This window comes from Mus pahari, chromosome 8, assembly GCF_900095145.1.
Source record: "Mus pahari chromosome 8, PAHARI_EIJ_v1.1, whole genome shotgun sequence".
NCBI classification, from domain to species: Eukaryota; Metazoa; Chordata; class Mammalia; order Rodentia; family Muridae; genus Mus; species Mus pahari.
The window spans coordinates 56,928,077-56,950,871 of NC_034597.1; the positions used below are offsets into that span (position 1 = coordinate 56,928,077).

The 22,795-nt window shown below is 49.2% G+C and overlaps 1 protein-coding gene and 1 pseudogene across 3 annotated transcripts; one reads left to right on the top strand and one right to left on the bottom strand.

The window, feature by feature from the left end:
• Window positions 1-1,834: 1,834 nt before the first annotated feature.
• LOC110325103 lies at window positions 1,835-3,052 on the bottom strand (annotated as a pseudogene). The gene is made up of 2 exons (XR_002380721.1): window positions 3,021-3,052; window positions 1,835-2,704 (listed from the first exon to the last, which is right to left on the bottom strand). The product of XR_002380721.1 is annotated as a serine/threonine-protein phosphatase 2A 65 kDa regulatory subunit A alpha isoform pseudogene (transcript).
• A 5,393-nt stretch (window positions 3,053-8,445) lies between these two features.
• Window positions 8,446-21,642, top strand: Clu (clusterin). 2 transcript variants are annotated; one of them, XM_021203527.2, is made up of 9 exons: window positions 8,446-8,651; window positions 11,661-11,781; window positions 13,286-13,434; window positions 14,837-15,007; window positions 15,555-15,966; window positions 16,822-16,926; window positions 19,902-20,131; window positions 20,933-21,108; window positions 21,400-21,642. In XM_021203527.2, exons 2-9 carry the CDS (start codon window positions 11,688-11,690, stop codon window positions 21,407-21,409), a joined length of 1,347 nt encoding a protein of 448 aa, XP_021059186.1. In that variant the 5' UTR covers window positions 8,446-8,651; window positions 11,661-11,687; the 3' UTR covers window positions 21,410-21,642. The 2 variants fall into 2 exon arrangements, with proteins under 2 accessions (XP_021059186.1, XP_029397561.1); XM_029541701.1 differs by lacking the exon at window positions 8,446-8,651 and adding an exon at window positions 9,747-9,866.
• The last annotated feature ends 1,153 nt before the right edge of the window (window positions 21,643-22,795 follow it).

Sequence of the window (22,795 nt, forward strand, 5' to 3'; positions counted from 1 at the left end):
GTGTGTGTCTGTGTCTGTGTCTGTGTCTGTGTCTGTGTCTGTGTCTGTGTCTGTGTCTGTGTCTGTGTCTGTGTCTGTGTCTGTGTCTGTGTCTCTCTCTGGCTCTGCAGGGCCTCATTCAAAAGCCCAGGTTGGTCTGACCTTGCTGTGTAGCCCAGGCTGGCTTCAAACTCATGATGCTAGCAGGCACTACTACTCTTGGTAGAAGATGTTTGTTTTCAGCTTACCAAATTGGCACATCCAAAGGACAGTATCTCTCATGATAGTCCTGTGGGAAGGGGCAGTCTTAGAGAAGCTAAAGTCACAGAAATCCTTGGGGGAAGGTAAACAGACAGTGCCTTAAGAGTGAGCCCTCTCCAATGGGTAAAGTGCTTGCTGTGCAATGGGTAAAGTGCTTGCTGTCTGAACACAAAGGCCAGAGTCTGGAATCCCAGAATGCATATCTGGATGTGGCCATGCCCATCTGAAGAGACAGGAGTGGATAGCCTGGTGTCTACAGCAGGGAACAAGAGATCTAGCCTTGAACAAGGTAGTTGGTGAGGACCGACACTCAAGATTGTCATGCCCTCCACTCATGTGCCATGGTCTACAAACAACAACTCCTACACACATATGCGAGTGTATCTCACACCACACTCGGAGATTAAAAACAGAACAAAAGAATAAGCTGTTTTATCTGTCAGTATCTTCACCTTACTGGAACCAACAAGGGCACCAAGAAATTCAGAGACACACAGAAGGTCATGATCTTTGACATGACTTAGACCAGTGGTTCTCAGCCTGTGGGTCACGATCCCTTTGGGGGCCCCATCTCGGATATTCCACATATCAGATATTTACATTATGAGTCATAAAGGTAGCAAAAATTACAGCTACGAATTAGCAATGAAAATACTTTTATGGTTAGGGTTGGCCACCGCAACATGAGGAGCTGGGTGAAACGGTCGAAACATCGGGAAGGTTGAGAACCATTGGCTTAGACAAAGTTGGATTAAGAGAATGACTGAAAAAAATATATCGAGGTTTACCTTGGATGCTATGCAGCCTCCCAGAAGTTTGGGCTGGGTCTTCCCATGTATTGACTCAGAGAGATGTCTATGACAGGACCTTAGGCGGAAGAGAACAAGTAGCATATGATTTAGTAAATATATATTTATTTTTATCTTATGTGTATGAGTGTTTGCCTGAATTTATACACATGTACCACATGTGTGCAGTGCCACACATTGGATCACCTGGAACTGGAGTTACAGGCTGTGAGCCATCCTGAGTGCTAGAAACTGAACTAAGAGCTTGCTGTTAACTGCTGAGCAATCTCTTTAGTGCCTTTAATATTGATTTTTATTTCTTTTATTTCTACACCTTTATTCCTCCATGTAAAGAGTAGGGAAAGAAATAAAATAAAAATGGCACAATTGATACACACATAGACACACACACACACACACACACACACGCACACTCACACCCATACCCCACACACAAACATGGCTGGGGTTAGGAAAGGGGGCTGGTAAGTAGACAGGACAGGGGTCCCCATTACAGCAGCAGGAGCCAGTGAGCTAGGATGCTCCATTTCTCCCACTATGAGCGGGAACAACCATCCCTTCCTTTCAAGCTACTGTCCTGCCCAACTTGTACTGCCCCAGCCCTTGGGAGGCAGTCGGAGAAGTCTTCCCAGACTACAGAGAGGAGGAACTGAGCCCTGCTGGGGGAGGGTCAGACCATGCACAGGGAGTGACAGTCACTGGCTCCCACCACCTCCCTAAGGAGGGCAGCTTTGTGAGGGTCAGAGGGTGGGCACCAGAGCCCCACAACACTTCTTCTTCCAGCATCAGGCAAGAGGGAGAAGAGTCAGCACCTCCTGGGAGAAGTATGGGACAGCCACATCCTGGTCCTGGCTCAGTGTCTCCAGGATGGGCTTGACTCTACTCTGCAGGGTGCTGTTGTCAAGAATGGGTCCTATCTTCTGTAGTGACAAAGCAGACATTGGCGACCGGGTCCCCAGCCATACAAAGAACTGTGGGCAACATGTGTTTGGTAGTAATCCCTGCCCACAGGCCTCAGACAGCACATTGATGCAGAAGAGTATAGTCATGTGATATGGATAGTTAGGGTCTCAAAACATGGCTAAGACCTTGGGGACAATAGTGGCATGGGCCCATTCCTTCCCAAACGTCTCCACTAGCTTCTTGAGGTTGCTGGTGGCAGCCTCACAGACAGCATAGACATCATCCATTAGCCAGGCCATACATAAAGAGTTGAGTTTCTCATCCATAAACTCCACACCCAGCTGTCCAGCCAGAGGCATGTACTCAATGAAGACCAGCCACACACTCACCACTTGGCATCCCCAGCTAGTACCACAATGGCAGGAAGCAGGGACTGAGAGAGCTTCGGGATGCCAATCATCTCATTCACTTGATTCAGGTTGGAGACGATGTTCATACACACCTAAGGGCACTCATCCTTCAGCTGAGCCCAGAAAAGGGGCAAGAGGGTGTCTTTACTCAGAATGGGAGAGAGAACCATGATGACAGAAGCCAGTGCCGGCTTGACATGTTGGGTGGCATCTGACACAAGCTCCTTGATGCAGGGCAAGATGTGGGTCATGATCACATTCTTCTGGCAGTTGGCTGGAAGATTTTCACAGAACTCTTTGACCTTACAGTAGGTTGTGACCCTCACCTTGGCCTCAGTTCTTCTTCAGGTTCATCATCTATGAGCACCACAGTAGGGTAGAACGAATCGTTGCCGTTGGCAACTTCCGTCTTGGCTCCTTGTCATTCCTTTTTAAAAAGAAGAAAAAAGGGACAGCAATCTATCTTTCACTTACATGTTTGTTTGCAAACACACATACTATTCTAGAAGCATGAAATTCAGAAGAAGCTGACAGTAAGACAGATAGGCGATTGGTTACTGACTATGTGTTCATCTTTCCCCTTAAATTTCCGAGGGAATGTGGAGCCAGCAATGTCTGTGCGTTTGTATCTCCAAGCTTGCCCAACAGGTCAGCTTACATCAGTGTGAGGAACACAGTATCGTATAACATCATACAAAAGTGAGCAGGGACAGGGTTCATGAAATCACAAATCGAACGTGCTTGCTACTGTTGCACCTGGTCACCCAAACAGGCGACCTGTATTTAGACTAAAAGCCACACAGAAAGACAAAATGGAGCATGTTTGGGGTAGGGATGAAGAGAGTGAGGTATTTGGCATCCTACATGAGAAGTAGGCTGAAGGAAACATGGGTAATTGTCTTAGAAATGAGACACGGGAGGCCGTTGTATGGAGGAAACTGCAGGGGCTTCAGCCAGAGAGAGCAAATACCTGCTGGAGGTCCTCTGAGTCCCCTCCTCCCATGCTCTCTGTAAAGAGAGCAACACCTCACACTGTGATACAGAGAAGATCAAACACAATAAAGCATAAGCCAGCACTTTGCAAATGGTGTTTCCAAACTGCGGTTGCTTTTACTCGGCTGCCTGTGTGTGTGTGTGTGTGTGTGTGTGTGTGTGTGTGTGTGCGTGCGTGTGCATGTGTGTGTGTGTATACTTATGTATGCATGTATATATAATATATTAATAAGTTACATATGTATTAATATAAGACATGTTGTATATATATGGTGGTTTGAATAAGATTTGACCAGGGAGTGGCACTATTAGGAGGTGAGGTCTTATTGGAGTAGGTGTGACCATGTTGGCAGAAATGTGGCACTGTGTAGTTGGGCTTTGAGACCCTCTCCTAGCTGCCTGGGAGAGACAGTCTTTTCTCCTGGCTGCCTTGGATCAAGATGTAGAACTCTCAGCTCCTTCTCCAGCACCTTGCCTGCCTAGACACTGCCATGCTTCCTGCCTTGATGATAATGGACTGAACCTCTGAACCTGTAAGCCAGCCCCACTTAAATGTTGTTCTTTATAAGAGTTACCTTGGTCATGGTGTCTCTTCACAGCAATAAAACCCTAAGTAAGACAGTATATATTAACTATATATGTATTTAGATGCTGTGACCGATTAAACCGATTCTCTCTGATGGGGAGGACTCAGCTATTGGTAGTTTTAATATAATTTAATTGAAATGTTTGGACAGGGTCTATACATTTCAGGCTGGCTTCAAACTTGTTATACAGCTAAAGATGATCTTGAAATCTTGCTTCGCTTGCCTGTGCCTCCTGAGAGCTGGGTTCTAGGCATGTGCCATCACAACTGGAGTATGTGGTTCTGGGAATTGTACCAAGATCCTCATGCATGTTAGGCAAGCCTAAGCCTGCCAGCTAAGCTATGTCTCTGCCCTCACTGGTAAGATTTTGAGTTACCAAGTAATCTGGCTAGTCATTGACTGGCTCCGTAGCAAAGCACAGATATGAAGTAATAATTGGGTTCTAAGTGATTATAGAAGCAGTCTTTTTTTTTTTTTTAAAGATTTATTTATTATTATATCTAAGTACACTGTAGCTATCTTCAGACATACCAGAAGAGGGTGTCAGATCTCATTACAGATGGTTGTGAACCACCATGTAGTTTCTGGGATTTGAACTCAGGACCTTTGGAAGAGCAGTCAGTGCTCTCACCCTGCTGAGCCATCTCACCAGCCCTATAGAAGCCGTCTTGATTTGAAGCATCTCTGTGGGCCATTTTTTTTTTCAAGGTCCATTAGTTTAACATTTGGAGATAAAGGCTGTGACTGAGAAGTTTCAAAGTGAAATGCAGAAAGCATAGCCTGTCCGTAGCACAAGGAAAGCTAAAGATGGTTTAAGGACCATTATCTAATCCCAGCACTTGGGAGGCAGAGTCGGGTGGATTTCTGAGTTCGAGGCCAGCCTGGTCTACAGAGTGAGTTCCAGGACAGCCAGGGGATACAGAGAAACCCTGTCTCGAAAAACCGGAAAAAAAAAAAAAAAAAGAAAGAAAAAGGACCATTATCTTTTCCCAGGTATGTGAAAAGCAATTCAGGCTTGAGTAACCACTGACCTTTCTCCTGGGAAATCCCAGATGAGAAGGACCAATCGATGAATTGTTTCTAGACCTCACAGATGCCTAAGAAAAGAGGCTAAGGGATCTTTGCCAACCATTGGCAGATTCAATTATTTATGATTTTATTATCCATGATTTCATCATGTGATTGACTTAATGTGCCCTTAAATAATCACTGCCTAAAGATGGGTTCTTCATGTGGGTCACGGGATTCTGCTCATGTCCATGTCTACGTTGCTGTGTTGGTAACCGAAGCTGCCCGGCTGCGCGCTGAGCTCACTGAGCTGGCTAATGGCAGGGCTGTGGGGGTGTGTACAGGAAGGGCACCAAGTAGACACTCAGATGCAAAGACATTTGGGCAGCCAGAGATGCTGAGCAAAGCTTAAAGGGGGGAAAAATTAGATCCCCACAAAGCTCTGCACTTACCCCAGCACTCTTTCCCCACAACCACAGAGCAAAGAAGCTGAAGCTGTCACAGCAGCACATGTCCCGTGACTCAGCAACCAGCTCGAGGCGAATGTGGAGTATTCAGGATAAGGAAGTGGGCGCTCCTACTCTGCTCTGTATGGTCAGGTCACTCCTGGCATTGGCAAACTCAGAGATGGGTTTGGGGGGTTTTTCAAGAGCAGGAAGGTCGGAAGACCAAAGCCTGGAAGAGTCTGCAGATGAAGACAAGCAATGAACTTCCAGTTCCAGGCCTTCAAGGGAAGCAGATTTGGGAGATATAAGTGGGATTTGTGTGTGTGTGTGTGTTGTTCTGAGGACAGATTTGGGCTCAGGGCCAGCCCTTTACAGGAACCAGGGAGCTCCAGAAAAGATGGCTTTCCTAAAGAATTAATTGCTTGCAAGGGGAGTACCCAGTTCTCAGGTTGGGAACATCCAAATAGAAGCAGGAGAACTCCTGGGGTTTGGGAGGTTGCTGATATACAAGTAGGAAGAGGGTCAACCAGGTCTCCTGCAGTTTTCCTAGAATACTGAAAACCCAGGGTGGGAGATGAGGTGGTCGGTGAGGCAGAAGCACAGGCTCTGAGTTGGATCCCTGGTACCCGTCTAAAACGTGGCCTATACTTAGAACCCCGGAGCCGGGAAGGCAGACCCAGGATCTTACGGATTGTCATACAGTTCCATACCAGTGAGGGAGCCTGCCTAAGGTACGAACAGTTGAATGGCACCTTTGGAGGGACACCTGAGGTTGTCCTGTGGCCTCACACGTGCACATGTATGCATTTACACGCACATGCACACGGACACACACGTGAATCAAGAGGTGCATTCAAGATTTGTGTCAGTTTGCTCAAGGCTGAATTCCCAAACCTCACGTGTTTGGGAATAGGAGAAAAGTGGACACTTGTAAGGGTGGCAGGGGAATCCTTATCTCCCTCTCCCCGGATCCCCTACTTCTGCTGACTAAGGCACGTCTTCCTGACTAATCTCCAAAGGAGAACTTTTAGAGACTTGACTATTGTACCCTGTGCCCACTACACGCAATAGGGAGGGAACTGCTGATCAAAAAAAAGTTACAAGGACATCAGTGTCCATAGAAAATGTAGCTATTACTGATAATTTTTTCTTTTTTCTTCTTCTTTATAAAGAAAAACAAAGAGAAGTTTCTGGGGGAGAAACATTCCTCCAAGTTTCTGTTGACTCCGTTTTTCTGGTTAGTTATCTTCCCGAACTTGGCATTGAATCAGGTTAGACTAAAGAAAGCCTTAGTGAGGACTCATTTCAGAATAATCTTTCCCAGACGGAAGAAACTAAGGCCCAAGGGCAGAGTGGTTTGTCTAAAGGCACGGGGTGCCTCAGGGCACAGCTGGGACTGTAGCCAGCCTTAGCCCATTTCTAACCAAGCCCAGACATTTCCCACAGGCTGCCTTTTGGGAAAGTACTAAATCACCATAGCCTCTGGGCTTTGGGCAAATGGAAATCCGGCCCCATGGCTGCTCCTTTATCACAACCACCCGTAACAAGATCTGACGCCCTCTTCTGGAGTGTCTGAAGACAGCTACAGTGTACTTACATATAATAAATAAATAAATCTTTAAAAAAAAAAAANAAAAAAAAAAAAAAAAAAAAAAAGAAGTGAAAGGGAAACAGACCTCGACCACACATTTCTCTGTCAAGTCAGTTTTCTTTGACATAGTTTTCAAGGCCTGCCACCCAAACTGCGTTGCCTACCTTGGTTCCTCGACAGCTTGAGGGAAATGATAGGCTCTTGCCCTGTCTCTTGATACACAGATGTTTCAGGGTTTGGAGTGGGAAGCTCAGCTTCTCCCCCGAGAAGTAGCATGGTGGGGGCTTCTAGGTTGTCCCTCCTTCCCAGAGATGCCTGTAACAGGTGTCCCTGCTCTCAGCAAAAAGCAGCTAGGGGCCTCTCAGCACCTCTGGCCACAGACCCAGCTACTCATCAGCAGGGCTCCACGGAGAACTTCCACCATAGGCTCCTTGTTCAGAAAGCAATGTGAATGCCAAGTCTGGGACAAAGTAGTTTTTGTTTTAAAAATTGTATTAATATATATTAATTATGCACAATGAGTTTAATAGTGGCATAGTCATACACACACACACACGCGTGCGCGCGCACACACACAAACACACAAACACACAAACACACACACACACACANATATATATATATATATATATATATATATATATATATATATTTGATTTATTCCCCTCCTTCATTTCTCTTTCGTGTCCTCTTTGTCCTCTTCTTCCTCCCATTATCTCTTCTCCCTCTCTCTTCCTCTCATAAATCTCATTAGCGTTGGCCACAGGAGCATGAGGTGAGCAGTTATTTACAGGAACATAGACACCTTACCATTAGCTCCATCACCTAAGAAAGTGGGGTAGTGTACTTGAAAATAGGTGTGAGGTTCCTAGGTCCAGAGGCAGTGAAGCCCACTCTGCTTGACTGGGTCCCAAGTGCATGGGAACCATGCTTAGGCTTTCCGCATCTCAGAGACAGCGGAGGCCCTCTGGGTTACTGATGTATCATTGTCTCTTTTTGTTGTTGTTTGTTTGTTTGTTTTTGTTTTTGTTTTTGACGTCATTGTCTCATTCTTAACCTGCTTCTGTTTCCTCCATGTGTCTGCCAAGAGACCAGCAAGCAGCCTAGTACAGCGTTTAGGGAGCCAAGTACTTCGCCTATACCCTTCCTTAGCACAGTGCCTGTGACATCTTCTGTATTTCTGTTACTCTCCCATTAAAATGGGAGCAAAGAAAAGGAGTGAACGATGTGGAAGATGAATGTGCAGTAGAGTGGATGTCGGGCGGTGGAATCTTGAGCCAGTTCTGGGCTGGGAGCAGGTCAGCGGGAGTGTGTGGATTCCTCTTCCCATAAGGCTCTTCTGTTGGGGCCTGGTTGTGAGGTTTTTGGTAGCTCGCAGGGAATAGAGCCACCAATTTAGGGGTCCTACAGCAACCAATGCGGTCATTTGTGATGCCCATGCGCCCCCTGGTGCCCCCCGCTGGGTGCTGCGCCTCTTACCCCCACCTCTAGGCTTCCAGAAAGCTCCTGGTGCATTCTCTGGCATTCTCTGGGCGTGAGTCACGCAGGTTTGCAGCCAGCCCCAAAGGGGGTGTACTTGAGCAGAGCGCTATAAATAGGGCGCTTCCCCGGTGCTCACCACCCGCGTCACCAGGAGGAGCGCACTGGAGCCAAGCCGCAGACCGGTGAGACAGCTGCACCTTTCCTACCCCAGTGCCGCCGAAGCCACACCGGCAGGGATGGGAGGGCAAGGGTAGCAGCTAGGTGGAGAGTTGGCGCAGCCGCGGGGAAGTGGGAGGTGACTAGAGCCCCATCACCAGACAGCCGAGCACGGGGTTGTGGAGGGGGTGCACGCTGGCTCAGACTCGGGAGTCTCCGTGTTTTTTAATCCGGATCACAATTTCACGGCTGTTCAATAGGCTACATGCAAAAATCTTCCTTTTGCAAAAAACGGAGAAACTGAGGCTTGAAGCTTGCTGTGAGATGCGGGAGGCGCAGGGGCGCGAGTGGCTGAGCACTGCGACTAGGTGCGGATCTCTGTAGTGGCTGTTGTCTTTTGGGCATGAGTCATTGCATTTGGACCTCCCTTCCAGTTCCTGGGACAGCACATAATAAATAAGATATTGTGTATTTAAAGACATCCAGACCTGCTTTGCTAAGCTGAATGCATTCATCCAGTTCTTTAGAGAAATACTCCACCAGGCCGAGACGGACGTCTGATCTCACAGGATCACTTTATAGATGGTAATCTGAGGCCCGGAGGCTATTAGAGGCTCAGCCTCCAAACGTTATATGAATGAGAAACTGAAGCCCTTTGGCTTTTCCAGAATTTCTGGGCCCAGTTTTAAAAATGGTGCTGGTGCTGTTTTTAAAGGAAGAAGTTAGGAATTCAAGAGTCCATTGCAAGTTCCCTAACAGGAAGCTCACGATCGTACAATTTAGTGCCCGACCCTGTGAGAATAGTAAAACAAACTGCAAATGGTAGTCAGTCGAAGGAATATTAGGCAGCAGCAAATGTGTGACTTTAAAAAAAGATTTAAAAACAGGACCTATGAAGGGATGGTTTATAAAAATGCATTGGGAAAAAAAAACAAACGGAGAAAATACGCCACAATGGAGGAGGCTGTGTTTTCCTACTAGATAAGGAGGTCCTTGGCCCTGGTGGGGATGATGTACCCAGGGTAGTTGGCAGCCAGGCAGTAGGCCAGCTTCCAAAGGAGGACAGGAAGTAAGTCAGTGTAGAGGGAAGGCAGCAGGCTGAGCTGAGCAGTGCTGTCCTTGGACCAACGACACCACAGCACCGGGAAGCTTGGGAGACAAGCAGATTCTGACCCAGAGTCTGTATTACCAGCCGACCTCAGGGGAGTCTGTTCTTAGCTTTACTGGATCGCTTCTTTGAGGTCTGTATCAGGTCCATTTTACAGATAAAGAAACCGTGGCTGGGTGATTTAGGACTTTTGTTGTCAAGGAAAGAATATTAAAATGAGGTTTCAGAGGGCCGCATTCTTCCTGGGAGGAGGGGGGCTACTGGCTTGCAGTGTGTGTCCTGGGGAGCCCGGCAGGTATCTGGGCTTTGGCATTCTCTAGAAGTGCCCAGGCTGAAGAGCGAGCAACCCTCCCTTTCTTATTTGGGAACTTGGTGGCTCTCCAGACCCCAGGTCTTCTTTGGCAAGCCCCAAGCTCCCTGCAGCTCATCTTGATACTGCTTCGCCTCCCATTCAATGGTCTTCCTTGGCTGCCTTGCTGCCTCTTCTGGGCATAATACTGTCCTCAGATCAGAAGCCATGTCCAAGGTTGTTAAATGGCTTTTCCAAAAATGGTCACGCTTGAGGCTGCTCCCACCTACAGATATTTCTGTGGCTTTGTCTCTGGCGTGCCAAGGGGTCTGTCCCTGCCTGGGGCATTTCACATCTCAGTGAGCACCTGGGAGGTCTATGAGATCAGGACCTTCCTAGTGGATCATGAACCAGGCTGGCCGAGCCACCTACCCATCCCTGGGAAAGTGCCCTGTCTCTTCTCCCACACCACTCCTCTGCTCTGCGTGCATAATTACGCCCTCAGCAGAGGCCTTGCCTATTAATGATCTGCCCAGTGTGCTGATGGGCCTGCCTAGCTGAGAGCAGGTTTTAGGAGTGAGCCATTCCAGGAAGAGAGATCTCTCCCTTTCCCTGTTCCTGTGGGTATAGGAAGTTGGTGAGCCCAGATAAGCTATTCTGGGCGGGGTTGAAGATGCAAGGGGTGTGTGTGTGTGTGTGTGTGTGTGTGTGTTTATGCAACCAATCCAGCTTCTGGGAAAGGATCCATTGTGTAATACTGGGGCTTCGGCCTGTGTCCCCTGGCTCAGGGCAGCCGGCCCAGTGGTGGCAGGGACACCTTGGCAGAGCATGCTAGTTTAGGCTTAGAGGGAACAGGCATGTGAAAGGGATTTGCTGGAGCCAATGGGCTTGTCCTCCTGAAGGGGCTTTCTGGTGCGGGGGGTGGGGGTGGGGGTGGGGGGTGCCTCACTGCTAATCTCAGGCTTTGTCCTTCCCTTTCCTAGTTCTGCCTTCTCTGCAGTCCTAAATTCCTTCCCTTCCCATTTTGCTTTTACCCCATCTCCTCCCCAATCCACACTCAGCCCTGCACAAGCCTCGCCCAGAGATGGTGAGATGGATTGAATTTCCCGTGCTGATGGAAGGGTGTGCATATTACCAGACTCCTGAAAAGCTCACTTGGATAGCCTTGGGAAGCCGAGGGCCCTCTAAGGGGAGCCCAGGGCTGAGAGTGGGGGTGCAGTCCCACAGAAGGGGATAGGCAAGGGATGTTTGCATGGTTCAGGAGAGATATCTTTAGTATTTGGCATGTTAAATATGCTTTGGAGACACAGGAAACTCATCTGCCCTGCCTCAGGCTCTTATGGGAAGAAAGGGACTCAGTTCGGAGCGTGGCCCCTCCAACTCCAGATAGCCTGGCTCCTCTGTGCAGATGAACCACAGTTCTTCCCAGGGCCTCACTGCCTCCAGTGTCTATAGAAGGTGTCAGTTTAATCTTGGTTTTGTCCCCTCCCCCCCCCTTGAGAAGTAGATTGCAGTGATGCTAGATGAGAAGACAGATGAGGGCCATGGGTTCTGATCCCACCCCACCTCCCCTCTCAGGGAGCTGTAGCAGGGTGCAGAAAACCCCGGAAACCATGACACTTCTCCTGTTCTTCCCAGGACTCCAGATTCCAAGGAGGCCGAGCCATGAAGATTCTCCTGCTGGGCGTGGCACTGCTGCTGACCTGGGACCATGGCATGGTCCTGGGAGGGCAGGAGGTCTCTGACAATGAACTCCAAGGTAGGCAGACCGAGCCACTGTCCCTCTGGAGGGCCCCCGGGGCAGGGCCCTCCCTCAAAGCTCAGTCCCCAATTGCTAAGGGCTGCTTTCATTCTGCACCCTGGGTCTGTCCATGCCCTCCGCCCTCTCTAGTTCCTGCCTTGGTGTTTTTGTGGTCAGGTGCCTTCTGGACATTGGCCTCTGTCTCAAGCCCCTCTGTTGGCTGCCTGTCATTCCTTTGTCATTCCTGGTCCCCTCACCTGACTCTCTTACTCTTCTCCCAAAGCCGTGCCCTTTGAAACTTTGTCCGTCTTCCCTTTGTGTGATATCCAGGGTTCTTACCGATGTGTCACCAAACCAACCCCCCTCCCGGGAAACCCATATCCACTAGTTCCCTCCTCTGGAAAAGGGCAGCGCAATTTGACATGAACTAGTCACCTGAGAGTGCCCTCTCCCTTCCTCCCCATCTTCCAAGACTTTTCTGGAAACCCGCCTTTCCTCCCTCCTTCTCTCCTAACCTCTTGTGCCTAGCTGACCAGTTCTGTGTGTGTGTGTGGGGGGGGGGTCTTCATCAAAGACAATGTGATCTGATTCTTTGATGTGGATACACACGGTGAAATGATTGCTGTTGTCAAGCTATTAGCCAGCTGTCCATCACCTCAACTTATCGTTGGGTTCAGACACTTAAATTATGTTCTCTCAGCACACTTCAAGGGTAGAACACATTATCAACCACGAGCTCTGTTTGGACTGTTGACCTTCGGGCTTACTCATGTTGCTACATCATTGAAACTCTTGCCCTTGGCTCAGCAGCTCCCCTCCCCCCTTCTCTTTGGATGTGTCTGGCAGGTAGAAAACAGCAGAGGTGTGGGAAATGGCACTTGACACAGGATAAGTAAGTGGTACCACCGTGACATGATGTGTCATTGCCTTCGTCACCTGGGGCCGTGTCATGGTTATGGTCTCCATGGTGAATGCAGCTCTTCATTTATCTTCCCGTCTCCATGGTGTCTGGTGCTATCTTGTCACCTGGCACTGTGCATTGTAGCAAAGAAGTGGCAGCATTGAGTTAAGCTGAGCTTTCACAGAGATAGTATCCAAAAGAGCACTTTTATCACATGTTGATGCTTAGGAGGGTTTTGTTTGTTTGTTTGTTTGTTTTCTCTGTTTTCCTTGAAATACCCTCTGTGGCTGTTGACTCCCCGGGGTGGCATGGAGGGGGTTAGTCAGAGTATGGCTGGCTGCCCCTCTCTGCACCACTCACTCCTGTGTTTCTGAGCTGTGACTTGGAGTCTACCAGGAGCCCTTTGATGGGACGTAGAGGCAGGACTGAGGCCATAAGGACGGCCACAGGCTTGGGGTCTCAGCTTGACACCCCCAGCACTCCCCATCAGAGCGTGGCTTTCTCACCATCCCCCTGGCTCCCAGGCTATCTCTCCAGCCTTTCCTCCCCCCCCCCCCCCCCCCCCCCNCCCCCGCACCCCCCTCTCCCCGCCAACTCACTGTGCCTTCCTCTCTCTCACAGAACTGTCCACTCAAGGGAGTAGGTATATTAATAAGGAGATTCAGAATGCCGTCCAGGGAGTGAAGCACATAAAATCCCTCATAGAAAAAACCAACGCGGAGCGCAAGTCCCTGCTCAACAGTTTAGAGGAAGCCAAGAAGAGGAAAGAGGTAGGGCCAAGCCTGGGCTGAGCCCTGGCTCTCCCTGCTGGAGGGGAGGAGGGGACATGGTGAGCAGGTGCCTTTCTGGGTTGCCATGGTGTCCTAAGGCATTCCTCACAGGGTTTCACTAATGCTGGACTGAGGAGCCCCGGGAAGCGCATGCATTCGCTTGTGGGAGCCTCTGTGCTGAGACCTTGACTCTGGTGTCCTTGCAACTCTGGTCCAGGGCCTGAAGCTCAGGCTCATTTCAATAGGTTTTTCTAACCCTTGCTGTGGGTAGGACATGGTGCAGGACTCAGCTGTGTGTGTGTGTGTGTGTGTGTGTGTGTGTGTGTGTGTGTGTGTGATGGCAGCATCCAGCCATTTCCCATTCTTTTCTTCTGTATTCAAACTGACTTTTACCATGAAAGTGCTTATTGTAATGTTTTAAAATCAATGTAAAATTCTTGTAATCTATCCTTAGCCATCCATCCATTCATCCCCACTCAGACACGGGGGAGGGAGGCAGTTTTCAAAACCCTTAGTAGAAGCTGAAGTTGTGGATAGCACCAGGTCCTCTAGAGACTGTGCTTCACCCTTCGTGTGGGTCCTGACCTATGATAATGCTTGATTTATAAATTACAGACAGTAAGGTGTGAGCAGCCACAATAAAATAGAGCAACTATAATGTTATACCATACAGAGGGCTATGCAAGATGTGATTTCTCCCACTCAAAATATCTCAATTCTTCAGCCTCCACAATACTATTTTTAGACTGTGGTTGACCGTAGGTAGCTAAGAACTGATAACAAGGGACTGCCCTGTTACCATTTGTTTAACTTGTCATCTACATTTAGACATCCATGTTGACTCTGGTACACACACACACACACACACACACACACACACACACACACACAAACTTATCCACAGATCCATCCATCTACTTATTTATTTCCATATCAATATGTAGATGCACACATTTGCTATAAACTAATATCTCTTCAACCAGAGAATTTAAATTTTTTTATTTTAGCAATCCCCGGAGCCAACGACTGGGTCAGGGGCATGGTAATGAGTTTGATGGTCGATTTGACTTCTGATTGGATAGCTTCAATTTGTATGTCAGGGGCCACAGTTCTAACAGAAAGATAAGACTGTCCTCTTTGGGGAGATGAGAGGAGACAGTGAGATGGTTTAAGGGAGAGGTGGTACCTGAGGAAGAGACGGTCAGAGCAGCAGATCACAGTGGACAGGAAAGCTTAGGGAACGGCTGGGCCTTGAAGGATGAGAGGCTCCTGAGAGCATGGCGGGGGAGGCCCAACAGAAGGGCTAGAGCGGAGCCATGGGCTCCAGGAGCACCTTGTACACAGTGCGGGGAGAGCGGCTGGGTCTCAGTGTGGGTCACCTGGCCTTGCCATCTCCCTAAAGGATGCTCTGGAGGACACCAGGGATTCTGAAATGAAGCTGAAGGCATTCCCGGAAGTGTGTAACGAGACCATGATGGCCCTCTGGGAGGAGTGCAAGCCCTGCCTGAAGCACACTTGCATGAAGTTCTATGCACGCGTCTGCAGGAGCGGCTCGGGGCTGGTCGGCCAGCAGGTGAGAAGAAGACATGTCCACGGCCTGGGCTCTGGATGGGGAATGTGGAGAATCCATGAACTAGGCCTCATTCCACATGCTGGGTACAGTTGATTAGCATTGCTTGATTGCACACCGTTCCAGTGTCATCATGGTTGATTGGTGATGTCTGCTTGGCAGGTACCATCTCTTACCATCTTTAACTGGCTGGGTAAAATGGCCTTATGGAATGGTGGAATCCTGTGTTCATATAGGAAAAGGGAATCAAAAAATATTTAGTCTATTTGCATTAATTCTATCCCTACCTGTAAGATTCACTTGGTTGGGACTCAGTAAAATTCACTGGTTTCCTCAAGGCTGAGCAGCAAAGTGGAGTGGCTACTCTCTACGGCCCAAGATGAGACTTGTGAGCCTCCGGGTTTCTCTGTGAGGAATGGATTGGGGCAGGGGAGCTGACAGGGTATCCAGGAGGCAGAACAGTGGGAACTTGGGTCAGCTGCTGTGTAATCACAGGGGGATACAGGCTGGAGTGCACACAATGCCCTTACTGTACTTCTCTGGGTCCCAGCTAGAGGAGTTTCTGAACCAGAGCTCACCCTTCTACTTCTGGATGAACGGCGACCGCATCGACTCCCTGCTGGAGAGTGACCGGCAGCAGAGCCAAGTCCTGGATGCCATGCAAGACAGCTTTGCACGGGCATCTGGCATCATAGACACGCTCTTCCAGGACCGGTTCTTCACCCATGAGCCCCGGGACCCCCACTACTTCTCCCCCATCGGCTTCCCACATAAGAGGCCTCATTTCTTATATCCCAAGTCCCGCTTGGTCCGCAGCCTCATGCCTCCCTCCTACTATGGGCCTCCGAGCTTCCACACCATGTTCCAGCCTTTCTTTGACATGATCCACCAGGCTCAACAGGCCATGGATGTCCAGCTCCACAGCCCAGCCTTCCAGTTCCCGGACGTGGATTTCTTAAGAGGTTAGAAAGCAATTGCTTTCTTTCTAAGAAGGAATGGGACTCTCCCAGATGTCTAGGATCTCCAGGGCTTGATGCTTGGTTTTATGTTCCTAGCAGCCTCCGAGGCTGGTATTTCCTCCTTTTAGGAGCTAGGACAGGGGTAAAGAAATGCAGATAAATGGGAGCAGTTCAATTAGCATCTGTAGAGATTGGAGCTCTTGTGTTGGTTACTGTGAACTCAGGGTGTGGTCTGGGGCTGTGGCTCCTATAAGATACCAGATATTCTTTCTTGGGAACTTTTGAGGGTGTGGTGTGAGAGGCCCGCCCTTCCAGGCAATTGAGTCTGTGTCATCTTAAAGAAGATGTTCATGGCTGTGACCTTAGCATGTAATGCCATGTGGACACGAGAAACCGGTGTCTGAGGAGTGATTTTCTTCATTAGTGCCTTGTGTCCTACATGGTCTGGTTTGCATTAGAAATAGAAGAAGGCCTGGCACCCAACACACATCTCCTGTAGCTCCATTATCCAAGGATGGTTTATGTTGTCAGGACACACTCATGCTTTCTGGGGGCTTGACAGCCAGTTAGGGAGTACCACCAGCCAAGGAGAACGAAGAACAGCCATGATGTCAGAAGGCTGAGGGGATGTGGCAGGAGAGATCTCATCAGATGGAGATGGTGGGAAGGCAGGCACTGCCTGCTGAGACCCATGGGAATATCCTCAGCCCCCGGGAAATCCCATGGCTGCAAGCAAACAACTAAGCTGCATCTTGCCCTGACCATGGCACTGAGCAGAGGTGTGGAAGACCATCGGGTGGGCATCCTTGCGATGTGCCACATGCCTCATCCCACCCCTCTTTCCCCTCATGTGTCCAGAAGGTGAAGATGACCGAACAGTGTGTAAGGAGATCCGCCGCAACTCCACAGGATGCCTGAAGATGAAGGGCCAGTGTGAGAAGTGCCAGGAGATCTTGTCTGTAGGTGAGTCCGGGAACCAGTGGTCATCTGACTGTGGGTCTCCAGTGACTCACTGGTACTGTCCTTTTTCAGAGACTAGCTCTCTGCCTGTGAGCTCTTAGTCCCTGGGAGACTCCTCACCCTGGTGCACAGCCTCCTATCTAGAGCTTCATTATTTGGGAGCTGGGGTAGGACCCAGTGCCTCATGCATGCTAGGTGAATACTCTACCACTGAGCCACATCAATTTTACTTAGAATCAAGTTCAGGTGCAGATTGTTCTCACATAGATGAGGTGTAGCTAAAGTGCCCACCACCACCCTGGTGGCTCATGGCAAACCTGCAGTTCATGGTGGAATTACACTGTAGCCACCAGCAAGCCAGCTCATTCCCCTGGCTACTTTGTTCCACAGTGCCAAGTATGGTAGACCCTGAATTTTAACTTCTGATTATGAAATCTTTGACAACAGGCGTTTTGTTTAACAAGTGCTCGCCACATGCTGGCCACTGTTGTGAACACGTCACAGGTGTCTGTTCGCAGAATGATCTTGTAAGCTGGGTACAGCTCTCTTTCCATCTTGCTGGATGGCTAAGCGACTTATCTAAGATCATGTGACAGCTTCTCACTCAAGCTGTGCTCATGAACAACACCATGGGGTTTCTCCCTTGGGGACCCTGAGCTATGTCTTTGTGATGGTGGTCCTTGGTATCCTGGCCGCATTCTTTTTGGTCCCTCAGAAAAGGAACTATTTTCCTTCATCAGCTCCCCAGGCAATCTGGGATATGGTGGCCTCTCCCTATAATCCCAACATTTGGGAGGCTGAGGTTGGAGGATGGTGAATCCGAGGCCAGCCTTGGCTACATAGTGAGGTTCTGTCTCAGTGAAAACAAAACAAAATACAGCAAACCCCAAACTGTTCCCCACAGACTTGTCGGGTCTGGCGCTCAATCCAGTGGCCTGCTCTCAGCCTGGTCTTTACAGTGTCTCACAGTACGAAGTGCTCTCAGCCTGGTCTTTATGGTGGCTCACAGTACAAAGTGCTCTCAGCCTGGTCTTTACAGTGGCTCACAGTAGGAAGTGCTACCTGCTCAGATACAAGGAGTTAATCGTCCTCTTTGCTGTTGGCCGGGACAGACCTTCAGAGTTGGGTTAAATGTTCCCAGCCTCACTACTGCAATGTTAGGAGGTGGGGGGGGGGGCTGGGGAGAGGATGACACTAGTGCTTTCAAAGGTTATAGTGTGAAATTATAAACAAATATGGGCCCACACCTGTAGGCTTTCCCCCAGGAAACTGTCAGGATAGTTGAAAGATGGGGTACCTGAGCACAGAGAAGTCAGTCATCTTATAGACTGGATCCCTTACATCAGACTTAGCAATCCTCTCAACATCACCGTTCCTGTCACCCGTTAGCTCTTATTTACGGTGCTTACAAAGGTATGGATACGCTTCACAAAGACCTCTCACCTGGGACATCTTGGCTCAGCCCCGTGAGCAGACCATGGCTGAGCATTTAACAGCATTTTTGGCTTTGACCTGCCATCTACCAAGAGCTATCCTCCCTCCACTGGGACAATCAGAAACATCTTCAGAATGTCTGGACTGTCCCCTGGTGGGTGGTGTGGTCCCAGGTTGAGAACCGCCGTTCTACACTGTCCTTCCCTCCAGGACTTTTCCTTGTTTGGACTAATCAGTGGTCAGTGTGCTCGGGTTGTTCCTGGAAGATTTCTTCTCATCTCTGCTTCTCGTCTCCAAGCCTGTGTCTTGCTCCATGCAACATTGTATCTTATTTTAGTATGAAGGATTGTAGCTGCCACATAGGGCCCAGAAGGCATCTCTCATGTCTCGCTTAGCTTGGATATAGCCTCTCTTAGCACTTTGTAGGTCTCAGGAGCCTGATGCCTGCAGTGCACTCCTGCAGAAGGGAGGATGCCAGTTTTTCTATTTTCTCCTGGCCATCTTGGGCGGACAAAGGGCAGGCAAGGACTGACCCTCAGGCACCAAACACCTATGTTTTTTTTGTTTTTGTTTTTTTAAAGATTTATTTATTTATTATATGTAAGTACACTGTAGCTGTCTTCAGACACTCCAGAAGAGGGCGTCAGACCTCGTTAAGGATGGTTGTGAGCCACCATGTGGTTGCTGGGATTTGAACTCAGGACCTTCAGAAGAGCAGTCGGTGCTCTTACCTGCTGAGCCATCTCACCAGCCCCCAACACCTATGTTTTGTAGCCTCGGGACCTGGCTGTCTCTTCTGCAGCTTCGGTTCCGGGAAAACGGTCTTGCCAAATCTGTCAAATATATTCAAAAATAAGCTTGGAGAATATTCTAGGACCCTGGTCTCAGGGGAGGGAGGAAGAGCTCACGTTGAGGAGTTGAAGATGTGGGTTCAATCCTGGTTCCACAGATTGCTTCCCTCTTTAGATCTGAGCAAGTGTCTTACTTCCGAAAACCTGTTCCATTACTGGTAAATCAGGCAAACCAAGCATATTTAGAGAGAAAAGGACACCCGGAGCACCTGATGTGTCTGGCACACAGTAGGTCCACCTAAGTAAATAATGCTCCTATTCTTTGTGGAGTGTCCAGTGCAACAATAGCTTTCTCCTATTTTGGAAATGAGTCCTGGGAGGAGCTCAGGGAACAAGAGTCACTCCAGGAACACTGTGTAGTCAGCATAGGTGCTCCCCAGAGCACTGTCAGCAGCATTGTGACAGGTCACCAAAACTGGTCACATCTACCACCCAAAGAAGACTCAGCCGTGCTGCTCCAACACAGCTTAGCCCAGGCGCCATTGTATCCCAAAGCACGAAGGGGGCAGGCAGCGCCTTGGTTTCCATGTCCAGGGAACTGTTTTGTGGGAGCTGTAAGAACTGGTCTGTACCTCCATGGAAGAGTTCCTCTGCTTCAGATGGCAGCTGCAGGAGCTGGTTCCCAGGGGCATGTCCATCCCCTTTACCCTCCCTTTCACGCTTCTGCCTTCTGCTTCTTTCTTCTCTGGGCAGACTGTTCAACCAACAATCCCGCCCAGGCTAACCTGCGCCAGGAGCTGAACGACTCGCTCCAGGTGGCTGAGAGGCTGACCGAGCAGTACAAGGAGCTGCTGCATTCCTTCCAGTCTAAGATGCTCAACACCTCATCCCTGCTGGAGCAGCTGAACGACCAGTTCAACTGGGTGTCCCAGCTGGCTAACCTCACACAGGGCGAGGACAAGTACTACCTTCGGGTCTCCACCGTGAGTTGTATCCCAGTCAGTCATTTGATGAGGCTGAGGCCCGGGTGTGATCCAGAGGTGATGTGTGTTTCTTAGAGATGCGGTGGGACAAAGGTCCCACCTAGGATTTACACCACCAGTGACTAGGAAAACCGTATGCACGCTGTAGCATTGAAATGCCTTCGCCCCTTCAAATATCCAAGCCTCATTTCCAAGATGAGGAAAGAGAGGGGTTCTGTGGCTTTCGAAGAACAGACAGTTTTGGGCAACTTCCCTGGGTCAGCCTGTCAGCCTGGCTGTAAAGCTGCTTCCTGCCCAGGGTCACTCTGAGTACCACATGAATTGGTTCACTGTTAGCCAGTGAGACCTCAGCTTCCTTTAGTTCGTGGACCCCACCCCCTTTGACCATAGACTGGCTAACATTTGTACAAAGCAAATGCAGGGGTCAGGTGTCGTGGTGAGAACCTGTAAGCCAGCACTGAAGAAACTGAGGCAGGAGAGTAGAGATCTTTGAGCCCAGGCTCAAGACTATATAGTGGAGGCCTCTCTCAAACAAAGCAAAACAAGAAAATACAACAAGAAGAAAGCATTAAATCATTTCAAGTTTCTGGAGTGCCTACTTGGCTAGTCATTTTCAAGTAACATCTAATCCTTCAGATTGAGATAGTTTTGCTCGGAGTTCTCTAGGCATCCAGAGTAGCGACAGATAACCTGCAGATCCATATCTGGTTGAAGGGGGCAAAGAGAAGTTCCGCATCCTTTGACAAAGAAGGGCGCACTCCGTAGACATCCCATAGAGACACTTCTCCTGCCTCCTCCTAGGTGACCACCCATTCTTCTGACTCTGAGGTCCCCTCCCGTGTCACTGAGGTGGTGGTGAAGCTGTTTGACTCTGACCCCATCACGGTGGTGTTACCAGAAGAAGTCTCTAAGGATAACCCTAAGTTTATGGACACAGTGGCGGAGAAGGCGCTACAGGAATACCGCAGGAAAAGCCGGTAAGCAGGCAGACTTTCTGTGACCCCGGGGACTGGTAAACAAGTCTTTCCAAGACCCTGGAGACCTGGAAAGTCCCCAGGAGTCCAGACAAGGAGCAGACTATGCATTCTGGGCTCCTGGCCTATCCCTGAGGCCAGAGCCCACGGGTAAGCTAGGGAAACCCCGGGGATTTTGTTTCCTCTGCTCTGGGAAATGTTTTTCCTTGGTGGTTAAGGATGTGGGTGTTGGCTGCTTCTTGAGGGTTACTGATTCTCTTTCCACTTGCCTCTTTTTTTTTTTCCTTTTTCAAGCGCGGAATGAGGCAGAAGCATTGCTTTCCTATATGTAGGAGTGTCTAGGAGGGAATCTCCCAGCTCCCCGAGGTGGCTGCAGACCCCTAGAGAACTCCACATGTCTCCAGGCGAGTTGGCCTCTCCCAAGCAGCCTCTCCGTCCTCTGGACTCTGTACACTAATGCCTGCACTCGCTGCTCTCGGGAAGAACTGCTTCCCCCACGCAACTAATCCAATAAAAGCCGCCTTGCGATACATGTCCCTTGGGCCTGTTTTCGTACTTGATTCTCCTGCAGGACACCCATCTTCGTTTGGTATGGAGGGGAAACAAAGAAATAACCGGGTCAGTTGCTAAAGTGATTGTCACACACGAACATGAGTTTGGTAAAGTCAGGCATGGTGGCGCCCTCTTGTAACTTCACCTAGGCGATGTCAGAGCAGAGGAAAGAGGGTCCCTGGAACTTGCTGGTGTTTGGTGAGCCTCAGGTCCCAGTGAGAGATCTTGTCTCAGAACACATGGGTAGTAAGAGACCAAAGAGTGACACGAGGTCACGCATGTAAAAATTAACAGCCGAGACTGTATAGGAGTCTCCATACACTGTAGAGTAGAGTACTCAGGACAATTGGGGGCACCTTCAGCTTTGGGAGAGAGGTATGTGCCAATGAGCCGCAGAGGCAAATTCCTGAAGCCAGAGACTTTCCCTTCCCGTTACAACACTGTCCGTGAGTTCTGACAAGGTGGAGCAGTCCCCCAGAGAAGGCACTGAAATGGAGGCGAAGGAGGCTGCTAGTGGGACACGTGGGTGTTTTAATGTGGAAACTGATCAGCAGGAAGCCAAATGAAGAGGCAGTTTTCTTTTTATTTGTAAGAACTTGGAAACCTGGGGCACCTTCTGGACCATGGCATCTCCCATCACTGTCCCTCCATGCAGTCTTTGCCTCTTTATTGGTTGTTTATCTCTCTGCTCATGTGGTTTTTAGTTCACTGCTCAGCCTGAACTGTTAGCTGCAGTACCAGGTGCTGCCAGCAGGCGATGCTGTCCGGCCATCGTCTACATCTCTATTGAGCACATCTAGTGTGTTATCTGCGGAAGTTGAGAGAAGCTTTTGTGAATGACAGAGGCCATTTATTTACTAGTCCTGAAGCTAGTAAGTAGCAGATTAAGAAACGCAAGGAATTCACTGTGGCCTTATAGCTGCCAAGGCTTCTAGCACAGTGTCCTCTCCAGACCTAGGTGTTTTCTAGAGGAGTTTGGTCAATCGAGTATGCACAAGGAAAATGAAGAGACAGCGTGGGACCAGTGAGCACTGAGCCAGTCAGTGAGATAACAAATGACACAGTGTGATGAGCAAGCTCACAAGGTTCAGAATGAGCTGTTTCCAATTTCACCTCCGATCCTAGTATTCCTGTTGTA